At 39.5% G+C, this 25,424-nt stretch overlaps 1 protein-coding gene across 2 annotated transcripts in view; it reads right to left on the bottom strand.

Moving 5' to 3' along the window:
- Positions 1 to 7,105: 7,105 nt before the first annotated feature.
- Positions 7,106 to 25,424, bottom strand: part of LOC118226517 (trichohyalin-like) — a 126,063-nt gene continuing 107,744 nt past the window's right edge. For both annotated transcript variants that reach the window (XM_035416228.1, XM_035416229.1), the window contains 4 exons: positions 19,882 to 19,975; positions 18,095 to 18,165; positions 13,206 to 13,308; positions 7,106 to 8,592 (listed from right to left, as the gene is read on the bottom strand). In XM_035416228.1, the coding sequence (XP_035272119.1) occupies positions 8,149 to 8,592; positions 13,206 to 13,308; positions 18,095 to 18,165; positions 19,882 to 19,975 (712 nt within the window). In that variant the 3' untranslated portion in view covers positions 7,106 to 8,148. The remainder of the gene's footprint in view (positions 8,593 to 13,205; positions 13,309 to 18,094; positions 18,166 to 19,881; positions 19,976 to 25,424) is intronic.

Consider the following 25,424-nt stretch of genomic DNA (forward strand, 5'->3'; position numbering starts at 1 on the left):
TATGTAAATACTGGTAAACATAAAGGCTAAAAATGCATTTTGATGAAAGAACAGATGCTTTCGCAAAAAAAAAACCATACAGAGACCAGAGTGTCCAGCATTGTACGGAAATATTTCCAATGCCACAATCTCGGTAGAAGGGTGTAACTCCATAAAATGTAGTATATTATTGTATAAAATAAATAAATAAATAAATAATAATTTAAAAAAAACAACAAATGTTGCATAGGCTTTCAAAAACATTCTGCTGCCATATGGTTTCCATAGTGCTAATATCAGTTTGGTGAATTATCATATTCCCTAGATTTGTGGTTATGGTGCAGATGAAGGCAGATGCCGTGGGGCTATGCACTTCATCCCCATTTGTTCTCATAGGGAGCTACAATAAGATGCTGCCTCCTTTCTCCAGCAATAACACCACCCCCCCTCCCGCCAAGAAAACACACGCACACACACACGCACGCACACGCGCAAACGCACACATACACACACACACACACACACACACACACACACACACACACATACACACACACACACACACATGCACACACAGGCACACACACGCACACACAGGCACACACACATGCACACACACTCACATACATACACACACACACACAGGCACACACACACGCATACATATTTTACTTTCTTTGTATTGCTTTCGTTATCATAACAGCAGGTCCATGGTTTGAGGCGCTGTAGGGAATGAGATTGCACTGTTTTAAAAAGGCTCCATTTCAGCCTTGGAGTGGAGAGAAGATTAATAGCAGAAATTTTTACAGGTGCCTGTTCTGAGCTAGTCCTGTTCATATTGAATTTTGTGCATCCATCTCTATGTCCACAAATCTCATTTGTCATTTGTTCACCACAGAGAATTCGGACTATAGATAGTCCTTCTTGTGCTGTGTGCACATTGATCAGATTTTAGAAATCAGAATGAAGACAATTGTGGAGTTAAGTAAAAGGCAAAAAATAAAAATAACAATGTGACTCACACTCAAGAAATATTGAAAAAAAAATTAAATATATGATATGATGTAAAATATCCTGCTTCATACCAATCACTGGTAAACATTCTAATGAAATAAATACCATATGCTAATGTTTCAAAATACTGAAAGTTGTATTTCTGATATATCAACATATATCTTAAATTATTGCTACATTTGTTCTGAAAATATTGAAGACGCTTCAAGTGGATTCACCCTGAATATATTATAATACATTTCATATTTATTATTATGTCGCTACAAGTATTGATTTAATAGTTGAATTTGCCTAGGTATTGAATCACCCTTGATCAAATGCATTTTGTATCTGTTTATAAAAAGGTTGAGGAGGGCATAGTCATCAAGATCAATTTATAATGGACGAGACAGGTGTACTGGCAGAGAAGGACAGATGTCCATTAATGCTTCTCAGATGCGACAGTGAAACGTAACTATAACCTAATCCTAGGTCAAAACGACCTTTCCCAAAATGGTAGCAATTAATAAAGGAATGCAGCATGAGTGGGCAGTTGTTGAAGAGGCTGGCATTGCTAACCCAGCTGATTGGCCCAGATCTCTAGGTTCTGCGTCACATGAATCTCAGGATTAGCTTTACAAGTGCATTTCTGTTGCCTCTTTGGCTGATTACCACTGGGTTTGAATCTTCCTGCTGAGAATACAGATCCCCTGTGCCGTGACTGTTGGTTTCTGGAGCGTTAGCATGATAACAATAGTGTTCAGGTAACATTGTGTTAACATTAAGAAAACATGGTACAGGCTTGAGTTCATTCTCAGGCTTCACTGCACATCTTTCTTTCACTGGTAGTACTGTAAAAGACATTTCTAGAACAAGGAGCTGACAAACAAATTCAAAGTTAAAATGTTCCCCCTCAGCAGCTTTTAAGTATTTAAGATCACAATTTGGGAGTCTAAAATCAATGTGAAAGTACTGTATGGATTTCGTATCATTCTTTAATGAGATGTTCAACAGAAAATTAAGTGGAAATCACTGTTCACAAGGTTCTTATTACATAAACTACATTGTCCCAAAGCTTGACAGCCAGAAACTGAAATGATTAGCTTAATCATAACAAGTCTTCGAGATGATACACACATACATCATGTCAGTATTGAAAGTTAATTATGCATTTACCTTTGGCCGAGGAATACGAAAAAAAATAAAAGGTACGGTTTAAAAAGGAGGATTTGTTGACACGGTTAGTTTCTTTTCATAATCTGCCTATTAGCACTAAAATATTTGCAATTCGCAAAACCATGACAGTGCCAAATTCAGAGTGCTGCTGTTTGTGTCCCCTGTTGATGTTTTCCCTACCCCTCATAATTCCACTTGAACGTATCCTGCAAGATAACAAAGACAGAAATAACTGTAAGCACAGCTACTGCATTAATAGGTGTGAAATGTTCATCTTGTGTCAAGAATATACTGTATTGGTGTAAACTTTCAAAGATACACACTTGATTTTAATTCTACTGGCTGTCATGCTGGATTTCCTTGCTTGTCACTAAATGTGCCGGAAAAGTGGGACCCATAATTGCATTTGTAAATACATAACACTTTTTTTGATGACAGCTGTGGTAAATTTGCCATTTTATTTATATATATATATATATATATACACACTTCACTTTCAGCCCACTCGCCTTCCGGCTCTCAACAGTTGTGCATTAAACAACTAGATACAGGGAAATTTAAATCTCTACACAAAATTATATTGTTGACATTAATGCATACTATACAGTATATGCACACACCACTCACACGTCCGACCAAAACGTGGTAATGTTTCACGTGATACAAGTAATTTGCTGTTTTTTCGCTTATGTCCCTTCTTCAAAGAAAGCATCCCATCTTATTTCATACTGTCTGCCGGCTAAACAAGGTGCACCAGGTAGTTTTATCAACATTACTTGAGGATGAAAAAGAAGACCTTTCTAGAACAGGGAGGGCCCGCTAATAAAGAGGCTTGGGGTGCGGTCAGCCTTGTGTAACTCGTCAAAAAGAGAAGAAAAGTGGAACAGGAGGTAACACAGCGCAGTGTGCAAGCGCTGCTTCCGTAATCGGTGGATGAATCTGGGAATCTGGCGGCCCACCAGGACGTCGGCGAGCAGGCGGCTGGCAGTGGCTGCAGCCTGCCTGTCTCTAGCCTCTGCACTCTCACCCGGAAACAAGCACAGGCGCTGAAAGCAGGAACTCTGTCTGTCCTCACCACAACAGCAGCCACCCAGACTCCCTTTCCATTCGTGTAGTCAGCGGAGTGCCAGTTTGTACTGGCCGAGACTCAAATTTGAAAGGAACGGCAGGGGGAACCAAAAAATTGCTCTGTGATGTCCTTTCTCCCACTCCGAAAATTCATTTCAGAAATTTTGCTTGACGCAGTGGAAGATTGCAGTTCACGCAGTCCATTACAGAGTAAAATCGCAGAGAAATGCTCAAACAGAAAAGGCATTATCACCCTGTTTAATAGGGTGGTGTTGCATTAAAACAAAAATGTAATCAACTGTCATTGAGGTGTTTACAATAAATAATAGCACACACTGAGTCGTAATTTCATATTTGAATAAATAAGAAGCAGAAAGCAGCATTACTTTAGACATTGCTTGTGATGTGCTTATTTATATAAGCACAAAGTAATTATTAGTTACATGATGCCGTCCGTGCATTCAACAGTACTTTAGAAAAACATTTAGGATTAAGTGCCCATTTCTTGAGAACTGTAATAACAGTTAATTCACCCCACATATGAATAATTTCATGAATGGCTACAATCTGTTTTTGTAATTTTTATATATTTGAACACATTATTATAAACATGTAAAATATAGCATAAGTCATGTTTTCCCTTGGAGGTTTTGGGCTCTATTTCAGATGTGCAATGTGCATTGCATATGTGGCTGAGCATTCTCTTCAAACTGCAGAATGCAGACAAATATAGGCCAAACATCAAATTTGGACTTAATATGGTACACATTTTGTCATTCACAAACACAGACATGTAATTTTAAAATACTACATATGCTTATGAAGCCTTTAGATTCATGTAATATATTTTAAAGGTTTACATAAAATTATGATTCATTTTTGTGGGGAAAAAAAGGGGAATGGTAGAAGGGAAAAAAATATGACACCCGCATTTAAAAAGGAACTGCTAAATACTGAATTTTAAACAGGAGGCCTTGCAGAATTGTTGTGGCTGTCCCCTTTCTAAGTAATTACAATTAAGGAAAGTCTGTAGCCCTGAGTGGGAACTTAAGCATGGATTACTTTCTCAACATTGATAACTAACAGGCTATTCTAAGATGTCATTAACAAAAAAATTGAATATTATTATTATTTTTTAATATGAAGAACGGGCTTACTGATCTACATTTTTCCCCATCCCGTCTCCCCTGAATGGACTCCAGGGATATCTTCTTATTCAGAAAGAACCTTTCAAGGTTGAATAAAGGAAATGGTGGCGGGTCCCTGGGAGAGGGAAGTGATCATCATTTTCACCTTCAACTCCTCTTTGATGTGGCAGAGTCAATTTTTAATCAGCCACCATCAGACCGGTCTTCATTTCTCCTTACAAAGTCCTATTACTCTACCACTTTCTGGAAGGAGGTGATAAGGACAATGCTCTCCTTTTTCCCTTCATAGAGCCCAGCGTATGATGAGTCCCTTTGGAGAGGTTTGATAAAAAAAAAATAAAAAAAAATGAGTGAGCACATAAGGATAAAGGTCACCTCTCTGCCGGGGTTAACCCTTTCGCACCCACAGAGAGGCTGACAGGCCCCTGGCTTGAAGGCTTTAGACCCAAGCAGGAGCCAAAACATAAAGGGTTAAATTTTTTTCATAAATTATAACTGTACACATTTGTGACTGTACTGGTTGTGTCCTGATGCAAGGGTGTGACTGGACCTTTTTTTGCTTTTTGAGAGAAAATATAAAACAAAGCCTTAAAAAAAAATCTATCGCCCCCCCCCCCCCCCCTTTCCCTTCCCAGCCCTTTCCAGGACCTCCACACCCCTCTCCTTTATGAGCATGTATGGCTGTTTGTTTCAGGTGAAAGACTGCTAAGTAAATGAGGTATTTGAAGGAACAGCCATTTTGAACCTACTGTATGCTTTACGCTGGTCTGTTGGTCTTCTTATCCCACTCTTGTCTTGAAAAAATTCTGTTTGAGAACATAACCCCATGACCCTGTTGGGAGGTCATGTTGAAATGCGCACTGAATGCTATGAGTAATCAGCCCGGATTCAAACAGGCATCTTTCTGTCCTCATTTACGGCCTAATCAGGTGCAGATGTTCTTCTAATATGGACTTTTTGTTTCAAATTTAAAAGCCAATTTAAGAAGCATGTTGATGGATTATGAGAAAGGCAGCGTTCGGCTGAGAAACAAAATGCTCATAATGTCCTTTTAAAAAGGGAAAGAATTCTCATTTGCATTAGTTTTCATTTCCTGACAATCTAACATGCAGACATTATGTATTCAAATAACGAGAAGTATCTGGAATGAAGCTTACTGCCTCCAGTCTTTTGCCATAATGTTCAAATTCGCTTCATGAAGTAAAATGAACACCCCCCCCCAAAAAAAAACCCTCGGAAATTTAAGGCAGTTAAGTTCCCTGCGTGTATGGGAATGATCCCAAAGCCATTTCATAATATAAATTTAACAGGACCAATTACCATTTCGAAAGCAACAGCGTACAGCATGATTAGCTTGCTGGCAGTCCCGCAAGAAAGGGGACAATAAACTTGCCAGAGATGCAGAACGCTAGCCTTGAACAAAGCAAAAGACAATAATTTGTTATGATGAGTTTGGGCTGTTTATGGCTACAGTGCAAAAGGTGCACCCGGGCAGAATGGAAATTCACAGCGCCGCATCGGAGGCTGTAAGCAGGGACACAATTACCTCACCGAAATGGATTAGAGCTCGGGGAGAACGCAGAGTAAAACATGATGGCGCCTGCTCACGGTAGCCACGTCTTGTTTTAATCTCATTCGAAACATCGGCAGTCTAGGTGAGGGAGCGGACGCACGTGCTGAACGCATTTTAAACAAGCGCCTCTGCTGGGATGACCCTGGAGTCGTTTTCCTTTTAATGCAGAAATAAAATAACGTGCCATAATCACTTCTCTGTAATTGTCAACATCCCTGCTGGTTTAAGCCTCGGTTGGCGTAAAAAAAAAGAACGCTAATTTTGGATGAAACAAAAAATACTTAAAACTGCAATTTTTTTAGTGGACTAGCTTTCCAGGAGACCACCCGCACAAAACCACATGTTCATTAAGTGAAATTACTGCAGGAAGTCGAGGACCAGGGAAAGCTCAATTCTGGTTTCTGCGTATGAAAGACGTGCGCTTGCGTGAACGCTGGAACACGTGCTCGGGCGGGGGTGAGGGCGATGCATTAATCCCTCAGCTGAGCTAAAATGAGTTTAAAACACATCAAAAGCAAGCTTAACCTCTGTAAACCTTACGCCATTTTCAAGAACAACAAATGATCACTCTCGTGATTGTTTCCATAGGACTTTGTCTGAAAATTGCCTTTGGCTTGCGCTCCAAGCCTTAAAAGCCACTGGTTTTATTTTTAATGAATATGTGCGAGTATGTTCGTGCGCTAGTGTATATTTATAAAAAAAGTTTCTCTTTTCCTTTTTACTGTGACAGTGCAAATGACTAATACCACTAACAAGCCCTGCCTTCCCTCATTAAAATGTATAATCCTTGGAAAAAAAAACATGTCAGAAGCTTAATGTTGTTCTGCATCTTGGGGATAACAGAAAATGCCACGTTCAAGCTTCTGGATTTACTAACGGTCCCTCATTAACACAGCAAAATGGGTCCACTTTCTAAAAAGAAGAGTCATTTCAAAGAGCAGGCTTAAAGGTCTCCTTGTTTAGCCAACAGAGCCTCGTCCACCCCTGCTTTGCCTTTTTAAATACCACTGCCTTCACAGCCGTTTCAAACACAGGTCTCCATTGTCAGAGAAAAAACATGACAGAAAGAGAGAAAGAAAGAAAGAGAGAGAGAGAGAGAGAAAGAGAGAGCGAGAGAGAGAGAGAGAGAGAGAGAGAAAGAAAGAAAGAGAAAGAGAGAGAGAGAGAGAGAGAGAGAGAGAGAGAGAGAGAGAGAGAGACTGGATGTATTTCCTGAATGAGCTGTCATCCAGTTAGTGATGTGTTATGCCGTCAGATGCTAGTTAACTTGGAACATTAATGTTTGCAGCAAATCTTTCTTGCTTACAAAAACCTCGCATTGTTCCTGGTTGTTGATTCATTTATTAATCTATAGTTGAAGGGGCAACTGAAAGGAACAAAGGAAAGAAAAAGAACATGGCAAGGACAGACTACAATGGCAGAATACAACTGAGTGCACAGAATCATATTAAAGGCTTCTATATAATCTAGGGCAAACAAGGCCGCAAAACTGCCGTTCTGTAAACCGGAATTAAAAATGATTAAGCATTTTCAGAGGCATTTGGAAAAAAAAGAATTCTCATATTCCAGGCCATCTATAGTTTCAGTCAAAGGCATTGGTTCTAATCATTCTGAGGAAAAAACAAAACAGAAACGGCACTGCAGCCACGGAGACATGATGAACACAATACGAACGAAGGAGAAATAATGTATCATCAGCATGCAGAACTAACAAAGAAGGTGATTCATCCCCCATCGCTTATTTATGAGGGAGCGGTCGGAGGACGGGGACGAGCGCTCAGTTCTGCTGCGCTGTACGGCCTCCGGCTCTTTAACGCGTGCGCGCCGGGTGAAACGCCATCTCGCTGACCAATAAAAAAACACTTTACGAATGATCAAACACGAACAAAATCAGAACGAGACGCAACGCTAACCTTAACGAAACAAACGGTAACCTGATCGATTTCAAATTCAGGAAAAAAAAAAAACAACAAGTCTTTCAATAATAAATATTAATGAATGTCCTTCGCTTGCACACAGACGTTTGTATCTATATGCATTGTAATATTTCCTAGTGCAATATGGATAATTAAGTGCAGGTGCTTCAGAAGGCAACCTAAGGCACTAATTTTCCTGTACACATACAGTACATTCCACGTTTTCAAGTTTCCAGGCTGAATGCGATCCCCTTTTATTCTACAGGGGTGGGGGGGCGGGGGGAACTCTTCATGTTCACTTCTTCGGGGAGGCCAACTGGGCATGCTCTATCTCGGCGGCGAGGTCGCTCATTTTCTCCGACCAGTACTCGGTGCTCTCTTGGAGCTGAGCGGAGAGCTCTCCCACTCGCTGGATCCAGTAGGACTTGTCCAGCGCGTCTCTCATCCGCGCCTCCTCAAGGTCCCCTCTCGTCAAGGCCCCCGTCTCCGCCGTTTCGGGGCCGCTCGACGAGGGCTCTCGCGGAGGCGCGGGGCGGCGGCGCGGGGGGGCGGCCGCTGGGTCGGAGGGCCCGGGCGCGCTCAGACGGAGCCCCTCCTCGCGGCCGGACTCGGGCGCTGGCCGGGGCGAGCGGGCGCTCCGCCCGCCGCTCGTTAGCAGCAGCTCCAGCTGTTCCCGCCGCGCGCGCTCCCTCTCCAGGAGCTCCCTCTGCTTGCCGTTCTCCGTGCTCAGAATGCTCAGCTGGGGGAAAGACCGGCAGGTTAAAAAACACCACTCTCGGAATTACAGCACATTTGCCCTAATTAAGCTGTTTGCACACATTCTCTAAGGAGATGTTTACACACCCAACTGCCCACTTTTGGAAGCTCCGCTGGTTAATATTAGTTACATTTTATATCCTGTTACCAAGTAATCTGAAGTAAAAATAATGGGAAAAATAAAATAGTAAATCCCCTTTCACCATCACATTGAATATCTTCGTCAGTGAATGACAGGATTTTTCAAAGATATGCATTGCTATGTGGAAATGCGCTAAATTGTTATTAACGCACAGGAATGAATATGTGTAACATTTGGAAGAATTAATAGGCATCCATTATATAGCATAAGCATTAATTATGGCTTGTTTCACTCATAGATACAGGAATGCAGATTTGAAAAATAATGTTTTTTTTTTTTTTGTCTGGTGACGTTTTGAGTGTTTGATATGAATGCAAAGAAACCATGTAATAGCATAATTTACAGATGAAAACAACCAATTTAAAAGATTAGAGGATAGGATTTAAACACGATTTTTACAGTTAACCATGAAACAAAACAAATCACAGTATTTCAAAACAAGCAGTTAACTACTGCAGACAATCACATCAAAGTTGGGAAAATTGATGGAATTAGACGATGGACCTACAGGTCATTCAAAAGATTCAGCATGATGGAGGAAAGAGGGAAAACATAATTATCTTTTATTTTTGTACTATAATTACATTTTAAGTGGAGCCAGTCTGTGTGGTTCTACACTGATGGGTGGAGGAAAGAAACAGAAAAATTAAGCAGCAAAAGTCTATCCAACAAAACACAAGGTCACAGAAAAGTCTATTTAAACCCCCCTGCCCTCCCCCCCCAAAAAGTCAAATACAAAATAAAAAATACATATTTCCACATACACACACACGGACACACACACACACACAGAGGGGAATTCCAGGGGACTTACTTCTCCCAGCCAATTAGGAGCCACACTTTGTTTCAGTGGTTACTGTTGCAAGTCTACCAAAACCACCGTTGGAAGGCCCAGCAGAACAACGGGCCAGGCAGAAGCGCGAGTCTGAGCCTAGCCAGGAGGGCGTGTCGCTGAGGGAAAGGGTGGGAAGCCAGCCAATGGCCACGGGGCAATGACGAAAGCTCAGGAGCAGGGCTCACCTTAGGCCGGGGCTCTCTGAGGGACCGCGGTCCAACCAGAGGACATAAAATACAGACCAGAGGTCACATGATCTCTCTCTCTCTCTCCTTCTTAATAGAAATCTTATGTCCCTTCCTGTGGCATACGGGGTAGACCCAAACACAAGAAACGCATGTGGAAAGTGGGAAAAAGACTTGCTAATAAGCAGGTTGGGTTCTTCTTATTTTGGGACGTACAGTTTGTAAATGGTCGGTTTTTGGGTGGGGGGTGAGTTCGAGGCCGTGTCATGACGTGTGGAGAATGCTGCAGTGGGCCACCTCTTTCAGGGGGAATTCCAAAATTTGACAGAACATTGAATAAATAAATAATCATCCACAGCTTGCTCCAGCGCATTTGTAACACATTACAGCTCAGTCCATCACTCAAAATTAAGTCCACCAAAGGCAAAGTATTATTCACAGGAATCGTCAAAATTAAATGACTGGACTTGAGGACAGATTCTAAAAATGAAAATATTCAAGTTTGAAACTGCATCAAAAGCAAAATTAAAAAGATATGGGACAGACCCTGAAATATTGCAGTTTGTTTTAATTTCCCATAGTTACAAAAACCTTTTTGTTTCTGCTTATAATTGGTGTATGAGTAACAACCTTTTGACAGTGCGGTGCAATCAGTAGTGGGTAAAGAGCCAGGCTTGAAACCAAGTGGCCAAACATAAGCTTTGTTTTTGGAGCTCACTTCCTGGTTTTGTTGAGACGTTGCTCACAAGTGCCAGCCACCCGTTTCAATATAAATCAATAATGTTCTCCCACAGGAACATGTAGTCACAATAGGTGTTTTTTCTTTGTCTAATGTCTCCCCATGTGTCGATTTATTATTAAGTTATTGAGTCATTTGGACACTATTTTAACATCAAAAAAGCAATGTTTTTTAAAATTTTATACCGGCAAACCTGACACCCAGCAAAGCCGGGCCTGTCCAGCATTACAGCATTGATTTTGCATTCACATCAACCTCATTTCACAAAGATTATAAAACCATACGTCGCAAAAGTACTTTCTTGAAATAAAGGAATATTATTTTAGGAATAATATTTTTAAATTCGACCATCATGACAAATTCAGTAGGTTATGTTTCTACTTTCTCCTGCTTCCGCTATTTGGAGTGCGCTTTTATTTCACTGTCTCACTCCGCTTATACATGAATTCTACAGAACGCACAGCTTGGTGGTTTGTGTGAGCAGGCACCACGAACAAATACGGTTACACTTCACGCGGTTGTCTTTAGCCTCATTTCAACTGCATTTTCCAAACTGACACAGTTTATTAAAAGTCTGTTTAAGTGAAAAACTAAACGTGTGCAAAGGCGTTATCATTTCCATATCTACAATGTCCACAATTAATCATCCCCACAAAAGTCTTCTGCAACTTTAATACACAGTTGCATGAATTTGGACTGACTATACGTGCAAAATTTGTTTCAATTATGCTTGATCGAGCGATTTGTATCAAAGTGTCTGTAATTCAGTTCCTGAACAGCCTGCCGAAGCAGGGTGACACATCTGCACCTGGGTACCAACACCTGCTGCCTACTGCCCAGTGGGGGGTTTTTGTGAAGAAAATGGCACAAACGCAGAAGTTACATAAAGTTATCAAAGTTGCAAAGAAGTTACTTAAATCACCCTAGCATCTAGTAAACAAGTAAATCATGAAAGGTGCTATCATGGTTATACTGTAAATGATCATTTGTGATACGGTGCAGTTTAAGTATTTCAACTGGTATTTCAACATCCATATGGTTGTGGCTCCAAATGATTATGGATGCCTCTTTTACTGCAGTTACTCAGGTTTAAGGGCCCTGTAATACAAATGTGGGATGGTGTGAAATCCTTCAGAAATCCCCTTTAAAAAAACTCCTGCCTGCATCTAGCTGCTTCCAGCATTTAGTCTGGAGAAATCTGAGTTACTGAGCTTTGGAGACCACGGGTTTGCATTCCCCGTATCAAAATGTACTAAGATAAAAAAAAATGTTTGAGTTGGCTTAAATGTCAGAGATCACATAATACATTTTATTTTAGTTGAAACTGATAGACAGTCCTACGATCGATGCATTTTTACTTATGAACAATCTTCAATTTTGTATGGCTCCATCGGGAATGTCATTCGATAAAAAATAGCAGTGGGCCCAAACCCCAGCAGTTGCAAATCCATTTCAGCTCAGAAAGATCCAAAGTCACCCCAGTTCAAGACACGACAAAATAACACATCATTGATAAATTACGGTCCTTAGATTAAACACGTCCCAGCTAATGTATCGCAGAGAAACTACTGCATGAACGCGATCTTTTCTAACTAAAACTGCAACATCGTATTCAGTCCGTCTCATTTCATTCAGAAATGGACGCCAATTGTACTGTGTTATGAATTGCGGGTGCAGAAATTAGAAATCAAATCCTTTTCCCGACTCCATTCCAGGGCAGCAATCTATGCAGATTAGGCAGGGGCAATTTAGCTTCCGCTGCCATGCTCATTTTCTTACCATTACACAGAAATGAAGTAAGACATTCCATTATTATTTAGACTGAAACGTCTGTGCAAGAAGTTCCCGAAATTACCTTGAAATTTTTGCTTGAGTTAGTGGAGTCATTATTTCAAACATCTTAGTCTGAATCAATATCAGTAATGATTCATTCGTTTGATTAAGAAGTGACTCCATCTGTAGGTGTCAGGTAATTACCGAGATGACCTATAATGAGAATATTTCACAAGTCTCCGGCTTCACTGGGTCCTTCCCTCAACAGCATAATGACTTCCTGCTCTGGCTTTTTATAACCGTTTCATGTTCCAAAGGTTTCATTCCACTACCATCCACTATTGCCACGGTCTTGTTGTTTTCTGGGGACAAAGACCTTTTGTGACACACGGGCGAAAATATCTACAGATATATCTATCAAAATTTAGGACTGGGGACGTTGGGGATTTTTCCATTGAAAATGGCCATACAATAAGAAGGCAGCTTCTTTTTTCACCCATTGACAGCAAGAGAAAGACAGCATCTCACACATCAAGCACCATGACCCCCCCCCCCCCCCCCCACATTCAGCAAAAGTATTTCTAAACAACACATTACATAGTTACTACGCTGAATCAACAACAGAATGGAATCTATATAGTCCATTTGTTGACCATTACTCTACAAGGCATTGTACAGAACAGAACAGCTACACAAAGCAGAAAACACTGCTCAAGAAGCTTTGCGTTTCTTTCATTAAATATCACATTTAACCTAGCTATTATGTTAATATGCTTCTTACCTTTGTTTTCTAAAAAGGACAATAAACTAAAATTAAACCCCTTTTTGTTTTATATTCAAAGATGGGAAATGGTCTTTGGAATCTTTGGAGTCTTTAAGGTGTTACTGTCTGTAGTGGGACAACAGGCCATGGTGTCTTTACCTGCTCATTGAGGAGAGCGATAGACTCCATATTGGCCTTCAGACGGGTTTGCATGGCTTCGATTTGGCACAGACTCCGTGTCACCAGGTTCTCCCTCTCAATCCTAGAAGCAGACACGTAACACAGTTAGAGGTGGTTGGGCACCGGAGCAAGAACTGAAAGTGATCCATACTCATAACCCTTAACAAACAGAAAACAAGCTGTTTTACCCATGTGCTATAGTCCTAAATAAAATTTTGAGGAAATACAATGTGCACCCTAGGGTGTTCAAATAGTATTTCACAATTTAAGGATACATACACAATTTAAACTGACGGAAAAAAAATCATGTTTTTAAGTGTTCTCATTTTAGATTAAGTAAAAAACGAAACCCAAAAATACCTACTGCACAGCTAATTAATAAAGAGGAACATGACTTGAGGAACAGATGAGATTCAATACCTGTCCCTCAAAGTAAGGTTTTAGGTAATGGTTTATGTATAACACAGCTAAGACCATTTATTGTGATCTGGTCAAAGAAAAGGTCATTCCATTTCCATTTCTTGAAATCCTCATGTATAAATAGATATTAAATATATAAGAAATAAATACACTCACTTCATATTATTACCTCATCCATGATATGAAAAACCTAATTTTCAATATTAATTTGGACAATGGACAGTCCAAATTAATGGTTACATTCGTGTTTTGGAAGAAATTTAGAGAGCCGACAGGCCAGCTAGACAAGAAAAGGTATAAACAAAAATTAAGATACAAAAGTTCAAAATATCTGTACAGAACTGAACTTGCATAAAAGTTGTACAACAAGGCCCGCATTATGCAGCTCTCTTGGGGCAAGACAATTTATTTCACAGAACTAATGAATACTTATTAACAGTATATATCGTACAACCCATTCTTCCAGAATCTAAAGAGACTATTTTATGCCATAATGAAATTTTTCCAGTTGCAAGATACATTTAACTTCCTAAATACTTATTTGTACACAGAAAATCAGCCACTGTCGACTGTGCATTACAAATATTTCTAATGATCATTTTCTTATGAAGAGAGCCTTTTATGCAGTCTTTGTATAAAAGCAGCGGATGGAAACAAGTCAATCGCGCTTGAGTTGCATATTTGTCGCCAGCCTAATGAATTCCATTCCTGCACAAACTTTCTTCCCTATTAGCAGAAACTTAAAACAAAGCAACCAAGATGATAGGAGGCCATTATGAAGATTTATATTAAAAAATACATTTTCCCTGACAAGTAATTGCAATTTTAAAAAATATAAATTACCTCTCCCTATTCTCATTTGACTGTTTCATATCACTGAACATTAAAAATTCTGTTTTGGCAGAAAATAAAAGGGCTTTTTCAAGGGTTTTAATCAAGGCAGAGGACATCAATGTACCTATTTTAATCAGGACAGTGGACGTCAATGTACCCATTTCCAAGAGGTTCAACAGCATGTCTTCATTACCCTTAATTCAATGTCCACATTGAGAACTTTTTTTTTTAAAGAATGGAAAAAAAATAATCTTCCACTCAACTCCAATTCAACCTCTGCTAAATATTTAATATCTGAAAATGATTGCGCCAAACATTTTTCTTCATAATAATAGTTTCATTTAACACAGCTCCAAGAAATAGAACTCTAAGTTTCAACTAATGAAACATTAATCATTTTTCTGAGGTCACACAAATTCTACTGGGAATTAAAGCTATAGGTTTGCTCAATTTACAAGGATGGCATGGTAGCTTTAAACTATTTTTGTCCTCATCTTTTCCTGACAAACATACTTAAGTTAGTTCTGTATACTACAAATCCCCTGGTCCATCTCTTCAAATGTTATTCTAATTGAAAGCATTTGTGCAACGGGGGAAAACCAGAAACAAAAGTAAATGTGGACGCTTTACACTGGAATAATTACGCGCATATATGTTAATGCCTTCTTTCCATTAAGATCGAGTGTGAATTTAAAATTAGCCAAGTAATGACAGTATATGTCACAGCTGATGGCTAATCAGGCTTTTAAATCGGCTTGTTTTATGTAGGGAAATGCACGGGTGGACAATGTGCAACAGATAATGTTTCAAGAACCACAGTACAATGTTTGGTGTTTATATAAGAATGTATCCAAGAGGGACCAAATGCTCTATAATAGTTAAATATACTTCACCAGTTTTTCACTCATTTTTTCTTTAGACCACTTTCCATACTCCAATTTTCCATTTCTAAAATTAAAATTACACACAACGTTAAGGATAATGACAGGCTCACACAACCTCTTTGAACATTTACAGTAATCCACAGTCGTAATCACTGGGGATTCGGTAATTAAGAGCAGATAATTGTGGCTAGATTTCTGTCATCATACGGAACGCTGGTAAACAGTTGGTGGCAATATGGCAGCCACAGCTGTCAGTCAAACAGCTTTAGCAGTGGCTGTATGAGGGGCAGAATCTACTGGACTACAGGCCTTCTCTGGAAGTCTGTTGGTTAAAACCCACAGATACAGAGTCAGGGACATGTCTCATTAATATTCCCAAATGAACGTATCCCAGTGGCTTCACTCAGAAAGGAACAAAGTATAACAACGGTGGAAAAGGACTGACATGGCACATTCTATGCCCTACAAATACACATTTAAAGAATAAAGCAGGCCCACATATATTTTATAACTGACTTTTCACAACAATATTCTGAATGTTTTTTTAATGACAGATTCTTCCTTTAAATTTTCCTTCCATTGAATAATGGTATTTTAATAATTAGCATGGCGAACTGTACAGAGAAATATGTAAAACCACAGAAATATAAATTGAAAACACATGCACAACCAGCTATACTAAATTTAATTTTCTAAAGGTTTTTGACCTTGTGTTATATTTGTCTCCAGTGTGCACTTGGTACATGAGGTACATGAGTGGTATACCACTGGTACATGATGGTACATGAGTACCTAAGTGCCTAAATATAACAGCCTGCCGAGAAACCCATAACTTGCACCACACAACATACAGTACCACACCAATGATTTCTAAGAGTGCAGAGAATAATTACAGGAAATGGCTCAGCACTAAGAATGTAAGAAAACACAACTTCTGTACTCCCTCTGTAAAATGCTATAGATGTGACAATTAATCTAGTGGATCTCAACAAACCGTCATTATTGCACGAGCTGATTAGGTTACAAACAAATTAATTATTAGATAGTTTTCCTGTAGTATTATAAATTATTGCAACATTGAGCAGGATTTCTATGGACACATTTAATGAATAACTGATCAAGTCCAATAGGTATTGTTTCAGTTCTGCAAAAATGAATACTGTTTGATCTTTATCTATGTAAAATATAACTGAAATGCAATGCGACTTAAAACCTAGATAAAACCTACCGGTAAAAGACCATAAATTCAAAATGGCAGAAAAGGATAAGAAATCGAGGCAAAGGGCCTGATTGAATATCCTTATCTCAATTTAGATTATTATATTCATTTTCTGAAAATCAATCAAGAGGATCTATATATAGCACCCCCTCCCCACCCCCTCCCCCACCTCAATTATTAAAATAGACAAAGAAAGCCATTCATCTTACTGTCACATATTAATACTGCCATTAAAATGACTGACAGCTTTAAACTGTATCTGAAACCAATAGGGGCCAAAACAAATGAGATTGGCAGGAAAACAAAAGCGGGCAGTTCATTAAGAATGTAGCCGGGGCGACGGAGAGGATCGGCGAAGAGACGCGCTAATGAGGCGGAGGGGCTGGGCGGGGTCAGGGCTGCAGGCAGGTGCTCATCAGTAATGCTCGCTCACTTTATGTTTTATTCTCTCAATTGAACTAATAGATATCCCATCACTGATAAATACTCTTTGACATGACTGGGAAGCGTGGGTTTTGTAGTTTGCTTATTCCGCCAGACGAAGCCTGCATTATTTATCCATCACGGTGCTGCGGCTGAACTCAGGGGTGGCTTACCCTCTCATTTGCCTGTCAAAAGCGCTTGGCATTCTCTTTGTTTGTTGTTTCGAACGTTCCGTGAAAGTACAGTTTCTGAACCATTACGTAGTGGACATATTAGCCATGGTTCATTAAATGTAATAAGAAACATAAATGGAAAAAAATTCCGATTAAAATAACAATTCAGTCATTTACTTGAAACGGGAACATCATACCTATAAGGCATAAAACTAGATTTCCATGTAGATCAAAATGTTGACCCAGATTTAATACAAGGACATTTAAATTCAATGTGTAAAGCTTCCATTTTTTGCGTACGTTTGTTAAGAGATATGAGCCATTTAAAACTGTTAATTGGTGTCCACAAGGTTTGTTCAGAGAAAAGGCTTGCTCAGGTTATCATAGTTCCTGAAAGTCCAGGGTTAGGGTTGTGTATATAGCATCGGTAATTCATTTAAATAAATATTATACATGAATTGATGCATAAGAAGTATCTTAACATATTATACTGGTTCTTAAAAACAGGTTGACTAAGCATAATCAAAGCAGATGTGTGTGGTTTGCTACAGCATTTTACAAGCATTATGGTGGACACACTTCAACGAAATCATACAAACATAAAATTATGTTAAGCAGTTTAAATATTTAGTGTATTCTGTTTCGTTATGATTAATCCCTGGAATAATTAATCCCTGAACTAGCAATATTAGAACATGTTTGGTTTTTCTAGCAAACTTTGAAACTTAACACAGAAATAATAATTTAGTATGACCTAGCATGCATCCGTGAACATACATAATGTTCTGAAATAACGAGATAACTTTTTGCTACACGTTTATTATGAGTGCCCCAATTTCCCACAGAGCGGAAAGAATACCACAGTTGGACTGAACATGATGGTGGCGAAAGAATATCAGCAAATACTGTACTTACTCCTCTACCTCCAGACGACCTCTGAGCTGATTAAGAAGTGCCTGCTGATTAGCAGAGTGACTGTGGATTGCCTGGGCATGCAGGGGGGAAACAGAAGTTCATTAACTCTCAGTACATTAACGGTGATGAAGTGCAATACAAACCTCATGAATCCTCTTGACCAATCGGACTCCGAGAAGAGCAGTCATCAGGACATGAAGGATGACCGCGAGGAAACGAGGTGTGCTACTCCGCTGTGCCTTAAAAACCTCTGGGCACCGCCCGTGCTGATTACTGCACTTTTGAGGGTGTGATTAAAACTAAAAGGAGCGCTGGGTCTTAATGACCATCACCTTTACACGTGGGTATCGTCAGCAGCGTGTCATTGCCGCTGCTGCTGTCGTTCTCTCGCAGAAACGCAATGTGAAACCGCATGGCAGAACCTGCAAACTCGTAAATTAGCTAAATTTCAGGTTGGCCTGGTAGGTGCCATTTTATTGGTTTATTGGTGAAAACTTGTAATTACATTCACATTTTTATGCACAAATTTAAAAACGAGTATGGGGAAAGTGCATGAACACATAAAATCTGGACTGTTATTGTAAAGTGCCTGGAGTATCACCTATTCCAAACTGAAGTGCAGTTTATTCATTTTTTCATTTCTGGGTAGGCTGAGGGGGGTATTCTAGTAGCTCCTATTTTAGAAGTGACTTAAAAATAGCAACAGCTTCTTGAGATAAAGCCCAGAAAATGTTGCATGCAGTTTCTGAATACTAACTAATTTGCTCCATATCAATAACCCTCAAATTCCAGTTCCTTACTTTAGTGAACCAGAACAAGGAGGGAAAATGCCTTTACAACACTCCTTCATTCAGAAAAGATTCTCCACGGGGAAAAGCCATTTGAACGCACTTTAGACCCAACTCCACCATTTAACGTGTGTTCCTGGACACTCCTATTGTCATAAACCACTTTCTTTCACTTGCAAACTTCTGCTGGCAGCCGAGATGGATCCTTATGGATAACCATTGCTCTCAATGCTGAATCGGAGGCTAAATAACACCCTTATCCCGCTCTGGCCATCTGGTACGAAATGATGAGCCTCCCAACTATGGCCAGACTGCTTTAATATCTGGCACTGAAGAGAAAGTGGCTCTCTACAATCTGTGCTTTAAGAGACAACTGTCATCTGACCACCAACTATGCAAAAACGACTCCTTATGATTCAAATAACTGAAGCATTGTAATAGCTGAGCGATTCTTTCCAGCAAAGGTTTTCTGGTCATTTCCCGGGTTACAGATCAACTTATTATTACCATTATTAACCTTTATTTATGCGGGGCAGGTGGACTGAGCACGCATGCTCTTTTGCAGCAATGCTCTATTGACACAACCCCAATTACCCTAACCTGCATGTTTTTGGATTTGGATTATAACATTCCTGGAGAAAGCAGTGCTAAATGAAAAATCGGGGAGCACAAAATGTGTTTTTTGTAATTCAATCCCAATACACATATGTGTGTACAAAAATACTGTATATAATATTTTCACTGCAAACTGTTTTTGTCATCCAATACATTTGTATTGTCAAACAAAATCATTTTTATAACAATTTTTATAATAATACCTTTTTCTACTCCCAGATCTCAGGAGGACATAATGTGTACAAATTACAAATGTTTGTACAAATTAAAACACTTTTAATAGTAACTATGACTGTTCCAGATAACAAAGCAGTATATACAGAAAATGGAAAATTGCAATTATAAAAATGCATGGTTCCATTTGATTAACTCATTGTCACATACCTTTAAATTCCCAATCTCCATTTTGTTTTCATCAATCACTGCTCTCAGTGTTCTGAGTTCTATCTCCATTGCATCTTTGGTTTCTTGCAAATGACTGAAAGAGAAAACAGTTGAATTTCAGCCCCAACAGTATTGCAGTATGTTCTGTCTTAAAAGCAATGATGCCTTTGCTGGTCCATGAGTGGCCAATCCAATCCATAATTGGGAGCATGGGTAACTTCATCCTTTATGAAATACTATACATATCATGGTAAAAATAACATATGAGCATGTGCCATAGTAAGTTCACATGTAGAAGAATATTGAGAAACTATAGTGTAGTTTCTGCTAGTACGACACTGCATTATTTATGAATGCAGTGGACCCATGTTTACGCTTGACCTCTGTAACTTACAGCATCTTTCAGCAGTATCCTTAACAACCAGTCTTTTATATTATCTTTCTTTTATATTAATTATGGTGTAGTCCATAAGTATGAGGGCAGTGACTCAATTTTTTATTTTTTTTTGGCTCTGTATTGCAGGATATTTACATCCCTATCAGGTGATCCGTGTGGGAATTATTGCTCTTTTACTCGCCCCGTTTTAAATAAAGTTGTCATATTTAGTGCTTAGTTGCAAATCCTTTGCATTCGATGGCTGCCTGAAGTCTGCAGCCCACAGGCAGAAAAAGTGACTGGTACCAAAGACAAAATAGCCACCATGAGTCATGACTCGTTATACAGTACAAGTAATCTAAGCGGAAATGTGAGGATGATCAAATATATGGCATTCATTTCACAAGGAATTAACAAGTACATTTTAAATTCCACTCAAGGAAAAAAAAGAAAATTAGGAATACAGTATGTCTGACCATTTTAACAGCCACCAGAACATTTCATACAGCAACCCTCATCATAAAACTGTATAAGAATTTAAAAGTTAATCAAATCAAAATAATGTTTAGCAATAATTCCCCTTGGAACCATATTTCTGAATGCAACAACTTTTCTTTTGTGCTTGCACCACTAATAAAATGTGGATATGGTGACTGACTTAGTAAAATTGGCTGTAAAATAAATTGTGCTTTGAAATGGCTTCACAATGCACAAAAGATATGACATTTTACCATGTTTCCATTAATGTCTGCTAGACAGTACTCTCTGTCCATGCCATCTGTGCTTTGATGTACTCCCAGTAACATTGTTTGAGCTAATGGCAACTTGTTGCCAAAGGTTACAAAAAGCTCATAGCTCTTAGGTACTCTTTCATACCATCTTCTTTTATCTCTCTTAATTTCACCAGCTGTCTCGCAATTATTCCATTTCTTTTTTTTTTTTTACAATACAGGCTCCCTTGCTTTGTGATAAGCTATGCACAAACAAACAACATGGCATTTGAAACAAATGTGAATCAAAACCCATTGTATTTTACACTAGCTGGCAGTTAGCTAGGGAATATGTATACATAAATAACATTCAGTCATGTGCCATGCAGCTGAGAAATCCTATAAGCACAACTGAATTTAGCTTTATACTTATATTTGTCATCAGGTTCTATATGAGGCTAAAAAGGCCTTGTAAAATGAACTTTTCTTCAAACAGTCAATTTGTCCTTTAAACAAGATGATACTCTACAGTAGTTTTTGAGGGCACCACATGCACTGCATTACTAACAAATACAAATTAATGAATAACATGAATTAAGCTAAACATCCATGGGAAAAGATATTGCAATGAACTCAAGACCTCTGGTGAACATATCTCGCAATGCAAAATGCAATATACACACAATCATTATTTAACATGCATAATAACGTGTTTTATGCAATATGTAATATAATTAACATTTAGAAATAGCTATATTAACTGATAGTAAAATGATTTAGTGAAATCGCTATGCAAACTGCAACTTTCCATCGCTGCTCCTCCAGAGCCAACACAAGTGGAAAGAAGACGCAAAATGGTGGCAGTGGTTGTAGCGGTAAGGAGGCTATGCACAGAGATCAATACCCTGTTAAATTCTTACAAACAACAGTCCTGCTCCTATTTGTTTGTCGTTTTTTTGTTGTTTTCCTCTCTTTCTCTCGCAGCGGATTCGAAGCGACAGCTCGACGTTAGCCTCCTCCTCTCCGAGGCGGAGGCGCTCCTTCCCCCTCAGAACAATCCCTGACTTCCTGAACCCGGGACGCTTCCTTAATAAAACATCAATAGCCCGCCGAACGCGTCGTGTTGCGATCCCAATCAGGGCCGTCGAGCCGGAGAGGGCTGGCTGACAGACTCAGCGTGACGGCGGACGGCTGTGCCGCGTCGGGCGCCGCCCGGGAGGCGGGGGGGGACGCGCCGTCTGACAGAGAGGCTCCGGAGACGCCTTTGATCACGCCGCGTGACGCGGGGGGGACGTGTCAGAGCGGCGCGGCGGAGTGCGGGAACCGTCAAGGTGAGCTTGTCACTCTCGGCCCTGTTGATTCGGGGCCCCTGAATTAAAGATTCTTTGTTACCGTTTGATTGGAAGTTCTCTCTCTTCCGCTGGATAAATATGACCTACTTTGTTAGGCGCAGGTATTAGCATAGCGCCCCTTTCATTTCGATCGGAAAAGCGCCAGTCATTTTTCATAAACAAGTCAAACATTAAGGATCTGTCTAAAGTCCCATGTTAACATTTGAGGCGTTTCATACGTGGTTAAAGCTCCTGAATGTTTTATGCCACGCTGAAATTCTATTTTACTAAAAGACAGGTTGACTGCTCTATATTTTCTTGAGGGGCGGGGATTATGGAGTGGTTATGAAACGCTGTGTCACTGAAGGCTTTGAAATGAATACACTGAGAACACACTTTTCCTCACTAAGGTAAGAACAATTTCAACTTCAGTAAAGCCATGACATACATTTGTATGGAAATCCAAACAAGTTATACTAGTGCAGTTTGTCTCACAAGGGATTGACCTGAACATGCTGGACACGCACCTCAGCCAGAATCCATGGTACAGGTTGGACACTGTCAATCAAAATAACACGCTGTCCACATTCCAGTAATTATAAGGCAAGACATTGTGTTTATTATTTATTTATTTTTGCTGCTAAATGTGTGCTGCAGTCAGAGTCTCCCCACACAGCCTGGGGTTCGATCCCTGCCATTGCTTTTTCTGACCTGTCATCTCTTCTCTATCTGTTACCCTCTCTGCTGTCTACCTGTCTTAACAAAGTGAAAATGTAAAAAGAGGGCAGACTCCTTTCTCCGTTCAAAAAGTAAACAAGAAAACAATATTTTCTATTTGCATGCATCAGTGTCATTCTATAAGTTAATAATAATAATAATAATAATAATAATAATAATAAATAACAAATTGACTAAAGGAAATGTGAGTGACAATGTTTATGACAAACATGTAAAACACATCACAGTTTGCTCCATCGGCAGTTAAAGACGAGAGCAATTAATTTTCACGCGGTGCATAAAAATATATTTTTTTTCAAGGGAATTGAATTTTCCCTTCCAGCACTTGTAATTTGGGACGTAGAGTGGAATGGCATTCTTTAAGAGAAGTAAGAGAGCAAATGTGATTGTCAGGCTGTGCACACGCTCTTGTCCCAGGGGTGTAATTATCTTTTGGGCCTCTGCCAGAGACGGTTCTCCTCGTTGGGAACTGAAGGGAGTGTGGACGAGTCCTTGTCTCGAATCAGCCTCAGATAAAGTGATTATGTTTTACACGACTCCGCGTGGGATTTCTGCCTCATGCAAAGCAGTGGCGATGACACCCACGAAGGGGAGAGGGAAGCTGACGGAACAACAGGTACATTATAGAAAAGCTTGTGTCACGTGACTAAATAAACTTCCCCGGAACCTGACAGGAATCGGAATTCCACTTGAAGTGAGGGAGGTGCTCCGAGAGAGAGAGAGAGAGAGAGAGAGGGGGGAGGAGAGAGTTTTGCTTTTCATCACACTATGACAAACTAATTGGTGAGAAACAAAATTATACAGCAAAAGGTGTTCATTTTATCTGATGCCTTCAGATAATATGAAAGGGTTTTAAACAAACACAGAAAGATTTTAAGTCTGTTGGTGAATGCATCATTTGAGGCTATATTATTCACATAATAAACAAGCCAGACAGATATGCTATCGTGCCTAACCCAAAACTGATTAAAATTCACTGTGTTCCTTGGAAGCAGACATGCACACAACAAAATACAGTCACTCCACCTACTTTTGAGCTCCGTATGAATGGCATTTGGTTGCAAGCTTAGCATGTTTGTGCTGTGAAGACTCCTCAAACTAGGAATTAATTTAAATGTGACGATATAACAATAAAAAAATAAGGCAAAAACATAAGAGCCTTTAAGACCAACGCATACTCACGGGAATTTTCGAACATCCATAATACCTACAATTGTATAACCTGTACTTGAAAGACAACACATATTCTCGGATGTGAGAGCACATCAAATTCTGTGCTCATAAACTGACACAGTGGAAACTTGAGGCACTATATAAAGCTACCATTAAGGAAATACAGGGTCTTCTCAATAGAAAAGCCACAAAGTCATCTACTCTAATCACAAAGTGCAGTGCAGAGATACTGTATGTGTGGTGACAAAAAATTCCACAGCACTTCAGCTAAATACTGTATAAATGCATGCACTGCATGATCCCTGAGGGATGTGCACCAGCGGCTGCATTTTTAAATGCATGTTGCTTGATTAACATTCACTTAATTTGCCTCAATAATACATTTCCTCTCAGTTGTTCCATGCTGTCAAGCAGTCAAATTAGAGAGCACAGCTGGGTAAAGTTTCAGTGAAACTAACCCACTCCTTCTAAAGCACGGACTAAATCCCACCATTATCTGTATATTGTGTCGCGTTCAAAACTAGAAAACTTTGGAGCTTCCTTTTGATGTACAGTACAGGAAGGATGAACGGATCATCACATCATCTACAGGTATACACCTCCACAGAAAAGGAAAAGTAGCCTATACTCACTCATAAATTCATATAAATCTGTGAAGGTAAGAAAATGCTGCTCAATTTTGTGATGCTATCACAAATCAACAAAAAAAAAGTAATACTCAAGATTTAAATATCGGCAAGCGATGACGGTTGTCTAACACCCCTGAGACCTACCTGCCAATTCCTTACAGTATGTGACAAGTAAGACTCCAAGAGATTTCTCTCTGAACTCTTTGCACACAAGATGTGGTCCCCCGGCAACACACATTCACCATGTTATGGTTTTCATTTTTAATGCAGCTAGCTAGATAACCTGCTAGCCAATAATTACTCACAACCAAATGAATACAGTATATTGCTCATTGCTTGGTGATAAATAAATGCATCCCTCCATGATATCACAGATAACTAGCAAACCAGATACCCAGTCAACTGCTTACACAACTGTAGACTGTATTCCTTTTCCAAAAAAGCTAACATTCATTTTTGTGCCAACAACCTGACACATAGCTAGGCTGCTGTCATTTATTAACATCAGTACAAACTATAAAAGTGTGGGAAAACAGGATTCCACCAGCAGGAATACAAAATATATAACAAGCTTGTACAGTAAAAC

Source organism: Anguilla anguilla, chromosome 4, assembly GCF_013347855.1.
Source record: "Anguilla anguilla isolate fAngAng1 chromosome 4, fAngAng1.pri, whole genome shotgun sequence".
NCBI lineage: Eukaryota > Metazoa > Chordata > Actinopteri > Anguilliformes > Anguillidae > Anguilla > Anguilla anguilla.